Raw genomic sequence first — 16,477 nt, 5'->3', positions numbered from 1 at the left:
TCGCAAGTAATGAGCGTACCTTAAAATAGCTTCCCTCTGAGGCATAAATAATGCTATTGGTTCCGCTTAGTTCTGCCTTTAAATCTGCTACTTTTCTCTGTAAAAGTTTTTTCTTAACTTTTCTCTGACTCAAAGCATCTATTGTGTTTGTGAAAGGCATTATATAAAAGCGTAACATACTATATATATATATATATCTTGCATAGGAACTTTTAATTGAGAGATTAAAGAGATGCATTGCACAAAAACAAAACTGTGTTTCTGTATTTACAGGAAGTGACATTTTTCGGACCTTTGGGAGACGTATTTTAGACATTTTTAACTTAATTTAAATTATTTTAAGACACCCTGCTTTAAATCAAGCTATACCATAGCAACACCTTAGCAACCATCTATCAACCACTTGCCAACATCATATCAACCACATTGGACATCTTAGCAACCATTAGCTATACTATAGCAGCCACTGCAACAAAAGTAAAGAATTAAACTGAACAATTATACTATAACATTATATTAATGTTCATTTTTAATAAATATTTTAAACTGTGGTTGTGACAATGATAGATTTAGACTATGTGATTTCTTTAATATTGAAAAAACAATGAAATTTAATTTCTGTGCATCCCAAGCAATTTCACTTTACATTTTCATTTCTTCAGGCCCTTTTCTAGTCATTTTTAACAATAAGCCAACTTGTATATAAAATTTGGAATTTGAGAAATGTCATGCAAGAAAATAAAACCAAAATCTTTTTAAAAAAATGTTTGAAACAGAGATGTTTCAGGCCAAATTAAGGACTTTATTTTAAATTGAATGAAATTAAATTAAATGTATTTTTAAATTACTTGAAGACCCCCCTCCTGGCTCTAAACTCTATACTCTTGTGGAGTTTATATAACATTTTGAAAAAAAAAATTTAAGCTACAATTGAATTGTGTTTCATGCTGCCCCCCCCCCACCCTCTGCTTTAACTAAAACCCATCCATGTGGCCTATCTGAGCATTAACAACTTCACAGAATTACAGCTACTGAAAATGTATAATACTTAATCAGAAAACATTAGAACAGAATGGAAAATGCAAAATTAAACGTTTGACTTTCATTGAATTTCATTGCAGACCACATGAAATCAGGATTTTTCATTTTTTCCATACTTAAATTTAAATTAAATTAGTTAATATGCATCCAATTCTGCATTTCAGGCCTGCAACACATTACACACATTAAAACACAATTTAGGGCTAGTGATTCTGTACGTAGGCTATTTATAGGTACATATTTGAGTAAAATGAACATTGTTGTTTTATCCTAAAAACTAGTGACAACATTTCAAAAATATTGTCATTGGCTGAAATAATAAAAAAGATGCAGAGCTTTATACATCAAATAATGCAAAGAAAACAACAAGTTCATATTCATAAAGTTTTAAGAGTGGAATACTCCTGGTTTTTAATCACAGTTTTTTTCATGCATCTTGGCATCATGTTCTCCTCCACCAGTCTTACACACTGCTTTTAGATAACTTTGTGCCTCTACTGGTGCATTAACACAAATCGTCAAGAAACAAAAGAAACAAAATACAGAGTTTTATGGAACCGCTTTATTATTAGCATCACATACCACACAGGAGCTTCGTGAAACAGTGCAGTAGCTGTTTTATACATCAGATAATTTCAGTAGAGCAGCAGTGTGACTAAGCAAAAGCAAACAGAGCTTAAAGAAGTGACTGTCTGCACCAGAAACCCCACACAGTCTGATAGATAAATAACTGTTTGTTTGTATATTGTGCATTTGTATAACTGTGCTTAGAAATACAAAGAAAAACAGTACTACAATATGAGTATAGAGTATAGAGTCATATGTAATATATAAATGTAATATCAATATTGTAGTTCTATATTGTGATTATATCAGCCTTGCAGCAGTAAGGTGCCATAGTAGAAATGAGAGAGCATATTAAAAGCCTCTATATTGAAAAAAAACAATTGTTTTAGGATCCAAGTATGCTTTAAACCTCCGCCTAAAGTCAACCATGGAATGTTTTATTATTTTTACTTATTATGGAGTCATATATAGAACATATATATAATAATATAATATACTACCGGTCAAAACTTTTAGAACACCCCTAAATATTTTCTATTTGTTTGTTTTTTTGTTTAATCTCTGCAAATACAGTAAATAACCTAAAAGTGTTGAGTGTGCTTTTCAGGAAACAAGTCATTGGTTAAAAGCTTGCAGCTGATCTGTAGCAATGGATATAAATAAACTGAGCTTTGGAAATGTATGCAAAATAAAGAGAACTTACAAATTCTTTAGTAAAGTCTGTAGTAAAGCTGTAGTGCTGGAACAGATGGAGTTACTGCTGTTACTCTCTACTACAGCAGCATTTACACACTTTCATCATCATCATCATTATTATCATTATCATAATATCTAGAAAAAGACACAAAAACACGGGTAACTCTGTAACTAATAAAAGTAGAAGTTCTTTTCTTTCAAGAAATTACAGAGAGACTCTTGGAAACTGGAGAAAACTGCTACAGTAAGATTCACGTCTGGCTGACCCACATGGAAACAGCAGCTTTAGCTTTAGCCTTTAGCTCTTTAGCTTAACATGGTTAGACCAAATCTCTTCAGTTTCAGCAGTGATTTAAATTGAATTAAATTAGAGGTCTGAAAGGTGAAGATTTGCAATAATAATAAAATAAATGTTATTATTTAAGGAGAACTCTCTTTAAGGAGGACTTTTGGTCAATATGGTGTAGTAAAACATAATAAAAAGTACTTACTATTGATAAATATCACACCTCCGTTCTCCCACAGCGTTCCGATATCCAGAAATCTTAACAGTTTGTCCAAAAAACACCCTTCAGACTGGGTGACACGGGGCATGTAGACTTTTTACATAGTGTAGCAGCTGGTGCCAGGAGTAATGGCAGCTTTAAGAGCTGAAGCTAGCAGCGTTATAGGATGTAAACTGTGGTTTTTAATACGTTAAATGTCAGCGCTCTCCAGATTCTAGCAAGGAGGTGTGGAGCTACTTAGAGCTGGATAACGGTGTAAAAAGTGATTTATTAGGGTAAATTATGCCCTGTGTCACCCAGTCTGAAGGCTGTTTGTTGGACAGACTGTTAAAATTTCTGTATCTTAGAATGAAGAAGAACGGAGGTGTGCTATTCATCATCAAAGGTAAGAACTTTTTATCATGTTTTACTACAGCAAAAGTCTTATGTTTTACATCAGAGTTCTCCTTTAAGATTGCAAAAGCTACTAAACAATACAGGTGATCCAAAAGCTTTAACCGGTAGTGTATAAATAAATACATATAAAAGGCACATAAACACACAGTCAATCCAATACAATCCAATACAAGTTTTAAGCAGAACCAAGATGGAAACCAATCAAGGCAGAGGTCACACGAATACAATACGGATCCAAACCAGCTCTGGAGCTCCTGCCTGCACCCTACCTGCACACGCATGTGGTATAAAGAGATTTTCATCCCCTCTCTAATTCCACTCCTCACATCCGAATAGCTGGCTTAAATAGTGAAAGCTTAGCGCTCAGCTGGAAGAAGCTCTATTCAAAACAGAGACAGGGCGAGGTCCACAAGAAGCCGGTCCATCTGTGGAGGAGAGGAAACTTGCTCAGTGAAAAACAAACTTGAAATAAGTGGGATTACACCAAAACAAAAGAGAGTAGCCACGACAGGCCATGCATCATTTAAGCCAATGACCTGGCAGTCTGCATAGAGCCGTAATCAGCAGGCCAGGTTACACAAAACTGAAGGCTGCACACCTGCAGAACTAGCTTTGAAGCTTTGATTTCGAGGAAACAAAAAGCTTTTATTCACAACTCTGGAGAAAAAATTATAAAACCACTTCAGTTTCTATCTATAAACTATGAACACTCTTTCTCTCAATTTTTAAATAAAAATAGTCATTTTAAACCATTTATTTGCAAAAAATAAAAAAAATGGCTGAAATAACAAAAAAAAAAAAAATGCAGAGCTTTCAGACCTCAAATAATACAAAGAAAAAACAAGTTCATATTCATAAAGTTTTTAAAGAGTTCAGAAATCAATATTTGGTTTTTTTAATCACAGTTTTTTTCATGCATCTTGGCATCGTGTTCTCCTCCACCACCAGTCTTACACACTGCTTTTGGATAACTTCATGCCACTCTTGGTGCAGAATGGAAAATTGGACTTTTATTTCATTGCAGACCAAATGAACTCAGGATATTTCATTTTTTTTTCCATCCTTAAATTTAAATTTAGTTTGTTACTATGCATCTAATTTTGCATTTCAGACCTGCAACACATTACACACATTAAAGACGGGCAATTTTTGGCTAGTAATGATGTTTGTGGAATTTTCAACAAGACAATGCGTAACCACATGCTGCACTAGAGTTTAGATTCTCTGCCGTGAACACCAAAGATTTCGCACCATTTTTTCGGGCAGGTTTTGGGTCGGGTTGAAGAAAATAGTCTGTGATGTAGGCGTCTATTTTAAAATTTAAAAAAAAATGCTGAAATAACAGAAAAAGATGCAGAGCTTTCAGACCTCGAATAATGCAAAGAAAACAAGTTCATATTTATAGTTTAAGTTTTAAGTTTTGAATTCAGAAATCAATATTTGGTGGAATAACCCTGGTTTTTAATCACAGTTTTTTTCATGCATCTTGGCATCATGTTCTCCTCCACCAGTCTTACACACAGCTTTTGGATAACTTTATGCTGCTTTACTCCTGGTGCAGAAATTCAAGCAGTTCAGTTTGGTGGTTTGATGGTTTGTGATCATCCATCTTCCTCTTGATTATATTCCAGAGGTTTTCAATTTGGTAAAATCAAAGAAAATCATAATTTGTAAGTGGTATCTTTTTTTGTTTTTCCATAGCTGTATATATATATGCCCTAAATATATTACTGTTTAAGTGAGAAGCAGTTCAGTACCGAGTGAATCTGGTGTGTTGTTGAATTGCTGGATCAGAGCTCTGTGGTGAGAGGTCCTCCGCTCTGGATGTTCCTCATGATGGACTGCACGACTTCAGAGGTGGTGCCCTGCCCCCCAATGTCCGCTGTGTGCAACTACAACACAGGAAATGACAAAACAATGAGGTATGTTAATACATTACACAAATTACAGCATTATATATAAAGACGTATTAATCCATAAATTAAGTCAGTTCAATTTACTGGAGTAGTTCACTCATGTTTTTTTTTCTTATTGTAAAAAAAAAAATGTTCATCTTACTTTTTTAGGGTTAAAATCCTGATAATTTTTTCCTTTTTTTTAATTGATTTATTTTATTTATTTTTTTTACTTTTTTGTGTCATAATTAGTTGCATGGGCATGTTGCAAATCTGGATGCTGGGCAGCTGATCTATGGTGGGTGATGGGGGAAGGCTGACTTCATAAATATGTATTTAGCATAAATATGCATTATTGGACTTATTTACTAATGTAATCCTAGGTCTAAAATACCAATATACCAATCAGGCCCCCACCCTTGTTTGGCTCTTAAAACAAACAAAGGGGACAAATACATAAAATCTATGAATGTTTAGTTAATAAAACTAATAAATAATAGACCCTTAATATTATTATTCTGTTTAAATTAAAATGATAGTTTTTCTATTGTCGTAATGAAATAATTTAATATATTGCATAGCCTTACTAGGTAAACTTACTGTACATGGACTATAGTCACTTAAACATTTTGCTCATTAATAGTTAAACAAAACCCATTTAACACAAGTTTAAAAAATGGCTTTATTATAAAATAAAATAATATATATATATATATATATAAAAAAAATAAAAACAGACTTAAGTCACCTTAGCCTGGTAATGTAAGTATAGCCCAAAACAGAGGCTGCACAAATTCTATTCTGCATAAATTAAGCTCTTATTTAAAACATCTTACACATCTAAACAGACTAATGGCAGACTCACAGGAAAAAAGATTAAAATCTATATTTAAATTAAATCTATATGTTTTTACATATATTTTCACACACAGATTGTCAGTGCTAATAATATCCCGTTTTTTTTGTTCACTTTAAATTAGTACAGTTATCATCACACATTGTTTTTTTTAAAGCACCCACCTTTACACTGAACACAATTTGCCTGCAAATTTAATGAGCACTCCTCCTAAATCATGATATTCAAACGCCTGCTTTATTAGACTGCTTTGTGAGTTCACCTGAGCTCACCTTCTCTGAAAACGTACCAGGCTAATTAAGGAGCAGGCCAAGTTGCTATGGGAAAGCAGCGATGGACACAGGACTGAAGTAAGGCCAAAGCTGCCTCTGTGACACACCTCTGTGGGTAAAGTCCTTCAGTACAGAAACGCTGCACCATAAATAAATATAAATCTCTGTCAAACAAATATGGAACTCATCACTCAACCTGGTTAGTTACACATACGCACAAAAACCTGCTCATCTGGTCTGCAGGGGAGCACGCCTTCAGGGAAAACTGCTTTAACCCCAAAGATATCAGAAAGGTGAGGTGTGACTGTGTCTTACCTGAGTCTCATTCATTGTAGTGAAGATGGAACTGCGGATCATACTGGCATACGCATGAAGTCTACAGAAAAAGAGAAAAATACACAGGTTTAATTAGACCATTGAAATTAATACACTAGGGGTGAAACATATGAACAAAAAATATGACATGCACTTGGCTTGGCTTCATTCCTTTTTTCCCGGAATAAGAAGAATATAGATGGGACATTCCTCCGAATGGGTGCCATTTGCTTGTTGTAACTCTTCCATATTAAAATTATTATTATTTTTTTTGTAGCTTTTTTAAACTCTGAGTCTAATAACACATGTATTTAACTATTTAAAACATGTACTGGTCAAATTCAGGCAGCTTTACTTACTTTTGTACAAGATTTCTAAGTTGAAGATGGTTAGAAAACTCATGTGACAATTAAAAAGTTTGTTTAAAAGCAAGTCCACAGATTCCTTTGATTTTCTCTCATAAAAGCCATTATTTAAAAAAATTGTTCACAGCATGTTCAAATAATTGATATTTATGACAAAAAAAAAAAATCACTCCTGTTAACGGCACTCACTCCTGTTACTGACACTCACTCCTGTTACTGACACTCACTCCTGTTACTGACACTCACTCCTGTTACTGAAACTCACTCCTGTTACTGACACTCACTCCTGTTACTGACACTCACTCCTGTTACTGACACTCACTCCTGTTACTGACACTCACTCCTTTTCCTTTTTATGTTATGAACAACAGGAATTAACAGGAATGTATTCACTCATCCCTAGAATACACAGTCACGATTTATATATAATACAGTTTAAAACTATTTATGATTAAATAAAACCCATGGCAGAACTAGAATTAGGCCATAAATATTCAAATATTTTCAATAGATTCAATTAAATTACATTAATAAAAACTGAAGTCAGCAAAACAAACAAATAAAGAATAAATAAATAAATAAATAAATAAAAAACAGAGCAGTGCAAGAAAGTTGTTGAACTTACTTAAGGTGGTCCAACATGAGACAACTGGCCAGTAGCATTGCAGTGGGGTTGGCAATGTTTCGACCAGCAATACTCTTCCCAGTGTTTCTAGTAGCCTGCCAGGAAAAAGAAAAATAATAATAATAAATAAATAAATAAATAAATAAATACATTTATTAATAATTAAAACTGTGTGTGATCATTTGCACATTACTGTCAGCAAAAGGTGCAATTTGGTGAAATAGCTGAATGCTTTTTATAAAAGGAGTGTACACAAACATTTATATGGTGGATATAGTTTTAGGAATATGTAAAAATCAGAATTAAATTTTCTGGGCAGTAAATGCTAAACTGATCATTTAAATTATTAATACACAGGTGCTTAATGATTAAGTGTTCATCAGGTGAGCTGGTGATGGAATTAAACACATTCGCCGAGGCCGAATTTGATGTTTTGATGCAAATTGGCTCAAAAGATTTCGACTACTTTCTTTAACATGAGAAATTCTTCTTAAATTTTACTGAATTTTGCTTTATTTGCATCTGTTCTAAGGTGATCTGTAGTTTCTACCTTAAAACCCTCTGTGCTTAGCTGTTGAAAAACTCTGCAGAGGACTGTTTCTATTTATCTGGGTGGTGTTCCTCTAAACACAGTTAAAGAAGTAAAACAGATCTTACTGGAGGCTGTTGCTCAGCTCTGAATGAAGCTTTGTTCTAGTTTTAAGTGCCGTGTCAAAATGATTGAACTGCACTCACCGTTTCAAACACTGCGTAATCGCTGCCTAAGTTGGCTCCAGGTACCAAGCCAGGCCCTCCCACCAGACCAGCGCACACATTGCTGACGACGTTGCCGTAGAGATTGGGCATCACCATGACATCGAACTGGTGGGGCTTGGAAACGAGCTGTAAACAAACAACAGTTAAAACATGATACAGTAAATGAGAATAAAAACAATAGAACAAGAACAACATCAATCTCTGGATTCCCCTGTGGATAAACGATATATTTAACTACCATGTGTGACACTGTTTCTCTTTCTAATACAGAGAAAGCAAAGAATGTACTTGTGCTCTTTTGGAAGAACATTCTTGAAAAGCTGCCCTGCAAGAACAATCTCACCTAAGCACATACCTGTTGAAATCCTATGAGCTGCTATTTAATTATATTAAATAATAATACTGTAGACCAGGATTTATTAACCTGCTGTCCTGATTAAAGGTGGGAGTCACAAGGTATATCACAATATTTTGTCCACGATAACGACTTCACTTCTTCGATACTCTATATACTAAACGACTATTCTGTACGACATGCATGCAAAGTAAATTTAAGAGCATTGGTTTAAGAAACTGAGAAGAAACATGACAACTACATAAAACTATATAAAAAATTATACAATAAAATTAAACATCAAACCTGCACAAAATAAATAAGGTTACAAAATTAGATATTTCACTTCTCTGCGTATCTCTGGATTCTGAGTACAGAGTTTTTCCCCAATATAAAAGATGAGCACAAAATTAGATGAACATTCATTATTATTTTTTTTTATGTGTAAAATACTGATATTTGACACCATGTATTGAAAATGCATTGCAAATAAAAATCAATATTTTGATATATATATTATTTTGTCCAGTTTTAGAGAAAGAACATCTAGGAGAACATTTATAAACAGCATCCTATTGATCCTAAATCAGGCTCTTACTTGCATTGTGGTGTTATCTACAATCATGCTGTCAAAGGTAATGTCAGGGTATCCGGAGGCCACCTCCTTACAGCACTGGAGGAAAAGTCCATCAGCCAGCTTCCTGTTGATAATAGAGAAGGTAAGACTTTGAAAGAAACAGATGGCAGATCAAGCCTGATAACAGATATATATATATAAAATCGCCTCTTTTTGAACTGCTGCTGATGCAGCAATGCCAAATAGTATCACATTGCGTTCGGAGGAAAGCGCAGCAACTCGGTTCCGATACATCAGCTCACAGATGCAGCCTTGTGCTGATCCACATCACCCTAGGAGTGATGAGGGGAAAAAGTGCCATCTACTGTACCCACCCAGAGAGAGCAAGACCAAGTGTGCTCTCTCAGGGCTCCGGCAGTTGAAAGCAAGCTGCATGACCGGGATTCGAACTTCAACAAACTCCCAATCATACCGCTAGCGCCTTAGATGCTCTTTATACTGCTCTAGCCCACACCTGGCATTAGGCCTGGTACCAATAGATTAATGTTTAATTAATTCACTTTTTTATTGCTTTTGTAAAACTGATGAAGAAATATCTGGTTATTTTCCCTTTATTACTTTTCGTTAGGCAGTAACCTTTTAAACAACTGATACTCCTAATAGTGGTCATGGAGACATACTGGAGACAGCAGAAACATTCTCCTATGGGCTGACAGTTCTCTTCCCACCCCCAGGATCCCCACGCTTGTTCTCAACCCCTAGAAAGCTTTTTGGTTTAAAGGTGCAGTGAGAGCAGGAGACCAGCTGATACTAAGTGTAGATGTACTTCCTTAAAGAAGGTATAAAAGTAAAGATAAAGAATAAATATAAAAGGTGAAAACTGACGCTGTATTTGACTGAATGCAATGTGACTAGTCAGGTTCAAGCAGTCACAAAGCAGGAGGGAAAAATGCAGACACAGTGACTTACATGATGTTGGCCTTGTGCACGGCCGTGACCCGGCGCCGCCCCTTCTCTCTGGCCAGCCTGAAGGCGTAGTCGGCGATACGCAGAGAGTTGTTCCGTGTGATGATCTTCAGAGACTCCACCACCCCAGGTACACTCTGACACAGCAACACATATACACACATACAGACACATACACCTCATTAAAAATGTGGCATACAATGACTTAATTCAGCATTCTTTAAGTTGTTCTTTGATGTACAAACGTAGAATATGTCTTTTGGCGATATGGGTCTGCTATATTGTATTATATTGTATGCAATAATATCACAAAAAATTTTGATAATGGAGTTATTTTTTTAAAGCAGTCTATATTAATGGCACATTTTAAAATCACTTTGTCCTGAGTAAAAAATAAAAATAAAAAATAATAAATAATAATAATAATAATAATAATAATAATACATATATATATTTTTTCTTTGCTCTGATACAAACCCAGCATATGTTTAGCTATTTATTTCATTCAATTTTAATTGTCAGTTTGCAGTTAATATGCATGCACTTAATATTCTGCACTTTACTTGTGTCAATTCCTTGATGTTACATTTCTTTATAGTGGTTACCCTATTATTATTATTTTATGCAAAATCAGGATATAGGTAAGATACCATATATGAAATATACAAACTGCTGCTGATGAAGCACTGCAGAGGAGCATTCTTATTAACTTTATTATATTAAGAAAATAAAAATAGGAAAAAATCTTTGAATCACACTAGGCATGCTAAAAAGTACTTTCAAAAAAATACTACTCCACAATTTTATCAAAAAATCAAAAACTCAAAAGTTGGCATCTCTTATCTTGTCAACTTCCCAGTTCTAATTCTGTATTTCTTTTGTTTAACGACATGTCAATAAGCAGAAGAAGAAACGTCTCCATTTTCGCAGTAGCTCTTGTATTAGCACCATCAGCAGCACTGCAGTTTATCAGGTAAATATAAATAAAGACAGAATCTGGCCAAAATAAAATAATAAAATAACAGATTTCTCCAAAATGGTTTGAAATATTATAGATAAATACACAACGCAATGGCCATATATGTAGCACACAACTAAAACGTATAAGGAGGCAGGATTCCCAGAGAGGTAATCAGAGACTTAGTTAGTTAGTGCTTACCTCATGCTCCAGACTGCTGTACTCGCCCTCTGTGTTCTCCCTAATAATGATGATGTCAATGTTCTTGTGGCGCGTCTGCACCCCGGGAAGAGACTGGCAGTGCATCACATTGGCATACAGGTCCAGACCAGTGCTGAGGTAGCGATAGAAGAGGGAGAGAGACAGAGAGAGCATAAAGAGATAGACGAGTGAAACTGAGGTTAATTCACAGCACAAAAAAAAGACACTTGCCAAATCAGGTAAAACCATCTTTAACACAAATTTTCTCTTTTTTTTCAGTATGCATGTTATCACTCAGACACGTCTTACCGGAGAAGATTGTTCCTCGACTTGTGTGAAGGGGGAAGTGTGTGGTTTGTTTCAATGTTGCCTACAAGAAAGAAAGTGTTTAGAAACTATTACTAAAGGTCATATCTCATTTCTCATTTGTACCCTTACTAGAGCTGCACAATATGTCACTTTTGCTGCTTGATAAAGAAATTGACACTTATTTATTTATTTATTTTTACATAATATTTACTGGATTATAGATGGTATCTACCAAACACTACTCATTTTACACCAAGAATTAATGGAGTTTGAATTATTATTTTCATTATGACATGTGGAATCCTTGATTTCTTGACAAATATGGTATTATATTGTTATATCAGGTATTTTTCCAGTTCCACCTTAAATGTAGCATCCTCAGTAACTGCTGTCCATTTACGGTGGAATTAAAAAGAAAAAAAATAAGAGAAACATACTAGTACTAGAGATTTTCTATGCTTTCTATAAATAAAATACATAATACATTACAACTACATTAAACTAATAAAACACAATAACTATCACTATTTTCAACAAAGGAAATTATTATTTCTAGTGATTTCTCATAACCCTCAGTTTAAAGTGTGCTCCTCAAAAATCTCCATGTGGGAGATGAAGAGTCAGGACACCCCACCCCAGGCATTAATACTCTTAACACAGGGATAGGGGTAAGTGGGAGATTCCAGGGTGAAATAAAATTGGGCCTTTGAGTTTTAATAGCACAGAACTCACCCTTGAGGGCGACTCCATTGCGCCGGATGGCTGTGATGGCATTGTTGATGTCATCCTCATTAGTTAGGGACGAGTTGACATTTACCACCTCAAAGTCCACAGGAACACAGCTGAACCTGCAGAGACATGGAAACACAGGCATTTAGTCCACTTTGTGTTGACTAAGTCCTCCTAATGCACTATTCTCCCACCTGCCTGTTTATTCAAGACCACCACCCCATCTATATAGTAAAGTAAAAACAATGCCTATAAACATACGTTGAAAGTTAAGATGTTTTTTTATCCTTGTCCTGTAAACCTGTAAACGTGAGATTTTCTTTGCCATCACACAAATATATATATATATATATATTTTTTTTTTTTTTTCTTTCTTCTTCTGCCAATTCGGCTCTCTCTGACTCCGGCTGCTGATGTCAAAGCAGCATGATCCGAGATTCTAAATGACAAGCACCTTACTTAACTGGGCCACTCAGAGGCCTTTACACACAATTCATTTTGGCCCATTTAACCATCTGAAATTGTGTCAATATAAATAACTAATGCAAACGTTAAGTTAAGTTAAAAGATGGTAAAGATGTGTAGATGTGTTACTGTTATATTTTTTTTATGAGGAAAAAAATGCATTTAGCATAGGAATATCTGTCACTTTTTGAGCACAAGACATTTAAAATATTGATCTGTATTTCAAAATATAATAAAATTATAATTAATGCAATTACTGAGAAAGCCTTACTGTTACCTTACTGTTCACAGTTCCTCATCTGTTCTGATACAATATAAGCGGCAATGGTGGGCCAAGTGCTTAATGCACTGGATTATTGTTATATGTTTGTACAAAAGACTATTAAGTACTATTAGGGAATATTATAGTAATATTTAAATATTAATTAAAATAAGACATATGTAAAGATGTATGTAAAATATAACAAATATATAATATCAACACCTGTAACAAATGGACTGTAGAACTGTGTATCTAAAAGATCTAGCCTGGTAGGTATGAATACAATATAGGTGTATTTAACTCACTGATATTCTATTATACTGCTAGAGAGAAGGTACTCCCGAGACTGACCTGAAGAGCTCCCGGACGTGGTTGAGCAGCTCTGGGCCGATCCCATCCCCGGGAATAAGTGTGACTGTGTGTCTGCCGCCATACCTGGCTGGAGGAGGCTGCAGAAATCAACATTTCAGTTTCACACATCAGTTTCAGTGATGAGCTCTTATAAAAAAAAAAAAAAAAGGATATTTCTTACTGAAAACAAATTTAAGGCATACTTACTATGATTTGTCCCTGGGGATAAGCACCATTTGAAAAAAGGAAAAAAAAGAGAGAAATTTGAGGAGACATGTAAATACATTAATTTTTGTCACGATAAGCAATGTTTTTGGACGATTTCTTGTTCCACGTGGTACTTTTGCTAAATCATTTTTTTAATGTGTTCTTGTATAGTTTTAATGCCTTAAATATTAAACTGACTATACAAAGAAAACACATTGAATGAGAAGGGAAGTGCCCACATTTTTGACTGGTACTGTATATTGTTTAAATCAAATTATAGGAAAAAGATTTCACGAAAAGCATTGTAATTATAAAGTCTGTATTTAAAAAAAACAGTACTTTTTCTGCACTGATAATACAGGGATCTGAACAGTACAGAGTACTCAGAGTACAACATTGCTATCTGTCTGATAGACCACAGCAAAATACTATAACAGCAGAACAAAGTCACAGGCCTGATGTCAGAAAGACCTATTCCTATTTACATGTAAAGTGAGTAAAATACACAAAACAGGGCATCAATATGGAAATCATCCTGTAAAAGGCTCACAGAGTGAGAGAGTGAGAGAGTGGTGACGCATCTGAAAACTCTGGCTCTGTTTTCTTTCTGTCTCAGTCTCGTGCATAACATTTTATAAAACATAGCAAACACAGCCTACAATGACTATTAATGTACTTTTGTTTTATGTACTATGGACTGGCGATATGGTCCAAAAATAAAATCACGATATTTCAAGGAATGTATGAGATAATTATTATTGGCAATATAATTATTATATTGACACTAAACAAAATATGTTTTTTTTTATTTTAAGACTACACTACTGCAACAAAATTAATATTAACGTTTATTCATGGCAAATACAGTAACCACTTTTAACATTTATTAGAAACTGAACTTTTGTACACACAATAACAATTCGAAGTTCTTTACATCAACACTATAAAGACTAAATAAAAGCAAATAGCTAGTTATAACTACTAAAAAGGCATTATTACCTATTATGTAGTCTATTATCACTTCTGTATATTAAAGTGTCATTAAAACTCACAGTGTGTGTTGATTTATCTCTTCGACTTGAGGCTGCTGCTCCAGAAACCTGAAGAGAAAATAAATTGCTTTTATCTTATCAAAATAATAAGATAGCATCTTAAAATAAAGAGATAGCATCTTAAAATAAAGAGATAGCATCGCAAAATAAAGAGATAGCATCTTAAAATAAAGAGATAGCATCGCAAAATAATGACTTGCCATCTAAAATAATGACATTATATACTAATAATTAGTTTACTAATAAAAAATAATACTCAGTATCTCAAACTAAAGACTATATCAAGATAATACAAGCGCATCTCAAAATAATAACTTGGTATCTCAAAATAACGACTTGGCAACTCAACATAATAACATAGCATCTCAAAAATAACGAGATAGCATCTCAAAAATAACAGCGTGGCATCTCAACACAATAAGATAGCATCTCAAAAATAACGAGATAGCATCTCAAAAATAACAGCGTGGCATCTCAACACAATAAGATAGCATCTCAAAAATAACGAGAAAGCATCTCAAAACTAACAGCGTGGCATCTCAAAATAACGACTTGGCCACTCAAAAAATGAGATAGCATCTCAAAATAATAAGATGGTATCTAAAAATAATGACTAAATATCTCAAAATAACGACTTGGCATCTTAAAATAATGAGATATCATCTCGAAATAGCAACTTGGCAACTCAAAATAATGAGAGAACATTTAAAAAGAATGACTAAGTAGCTCAAAATAACGAGATTGCATCAAACATTACTCACATTACTCAACTTAACGTTACTCAGTATCCCCAAATAATTAAATAGATATAATAATTATATTATATGTGCTGTATTGTAGTTTAGGTGGGGGAAATATCATACTATTTTATATTATATTAAGCTATAAATCCTATTAAACACGATTTAGTTATATTTGAGCTGAACTGGTGTGACCTTGTGAAAGCAGTAAATGACGGTATGTGGAAGTGTCAGTATCAGGCAGGCGGCAGCTAGTTAGCTTAGCTTAGCTAACAGGTTATCAGGAATTCAGGAAGGAGCTAACGGTAAGCCAGTTAGCAAGTTAGTTAGCTAGTATGGCTAATGTTTTTACAACTTTAACCTTAGCTCACACACAGGTTCTAAGATTTCCACACGCTTCTTCTGTTTTTACAGCTACATCTTAAGATTTCTGTGAGCTCGGTTAGGATACTTGTTGACTTTATTTTAGCTTTTAGTCTTTTTATTAAAAGCTATACTGAAATGCTAACTTACAGTCAGACTGAGATGCTACAGCTAGCTCAGTAATAAAGTGGGTTATCCACATAATCTCTAACTAATCAAAGCAGTAACTACACTAATTAATTAGCTAAATCTTAATAAATCTTTTCTTGCCTTCACAGCGCTGCCCAGCCGTCCTCCCCACCCGGGCTGGAGAGATCTGGAGAGAGACAGCAGAGCTCTGGAGGTGGCCATGTTTCCTCTGAGTCTCAGACCCTGAACTACTTGTTGGAACAGATTCCGGGGCGGGTGCTCCACTGCTGTGTTTTCAACACTGTGCCCTGAAGCAGTTACTTTAATAGCATCGAGACTGACATTTAACCACACCTAAAGCTTAAACCAACATAACACACTAAAATGCACAACAAAAATCTCAGATACTGAACTTCCTAAACTACAACTACAGCTGACATTCACTGTCCCTGATGTAAAAATCCAAATAAAATAACATAATAAATTAAAAACTATTTTTTCTACCTTGTTGAGGTGGCCTAAAAAGATAATGAACATGGGAACA

The 16,477-nt window shown here is 34.5% G+C and overlaps 1 protein-coding gene across 1 annotated transcript; it reads right to left on the bottom strand.

Annotated features, from left to right (window-relative positions):
• Positions 1 to 1,583: 1,583 nt before the first annotated feature.
• idh3g (isocitrate dehydrogenase (NAD(+)) 3 non-catalytic subunit gamma) lies at positions 1,584 to 16,202 on the bottom strand. The gene is made up of 14 exons (XM_022677160.2): positions 16,075 to 16,202; positions 14,702 to 14,749; positions 13,650 to 13,661; positions 13,443 to 13,540; positions 12,368 to 12,483; positions 11,636 to 11,696; positions 11,327 to 11,459; positions 10,171 to 10,304; positions 9,223 to 9,325; positions 8,270 to 8,416; positions 7,535 to 7,629; positions 6,545 to 6,605; positions 4,964 to 5,098; positions 1,584 to 3,631 (listed from the first exon to the last, which is right to left on the bottom strand). Exons 1-13 carry the CDS (start codon positions 16,153 to 16,155, stop codon positions 4,997 to 4,999), a joined length of 1,191 nt encoding a protein of 396 aa, XP_022532881.2. The 5' UTR covers positions 16,156 to 16,202; the 3' UTR covers positions 1,584 to 3,631; positions 4,964 to 4,996.
• Positions 16,203 to 16,477: the final 275 nt, after the last annotated feature.

The sequence above is a fragment of the Astyanax mexicanus genome, chromosome 13 (assembly GCF_023375975.1).
Source record: "Astyanax mexicanus isolate ESR-SI-001 chromosome 13, AstMex3_surface, whole genome shotgun sequence".
Classification (NCBI taxonomy): domain Eukaryota; kingdom Metazoa; phylum Chordata; class Actinopteri; order Characiformes; family Acestrorhamphidae; genus Astyanax; species Astyanax mexicanus.
Note: the sequence above shows the minus strand (reverse complement) of the source record. Positions and strands in the feature narration are given on the sequence as shown.

What these genes read in the sequence shown, in the direction of transcription:
- idh3g (XM_022677160.2), bottom strand. Translation starts at nt 16,155, where the DNA reads ATGGCCACCTCCAGAGCTCTGCTGTCTCTCTCCAGATCTCTCCAGCCC. An exon ending in TCGAGGAACAATCTTCTCCG is followed by an intron (nt 11,460 to 11,635) that starts GTAAGACGTGTC and finishes TCGCTACCTCAG; the next exon opens with CACTGGTCTGGACCTGTATG. An exon ending in ATTACGCAGTGTTTGAAACG is followed by an intron (nt 7,630 to 8,269) that starts GTGAGTGCAGTT and finishes TTTTCCTGGCAG; the next exon opens with GCTACTAGAAACACTGGGAA.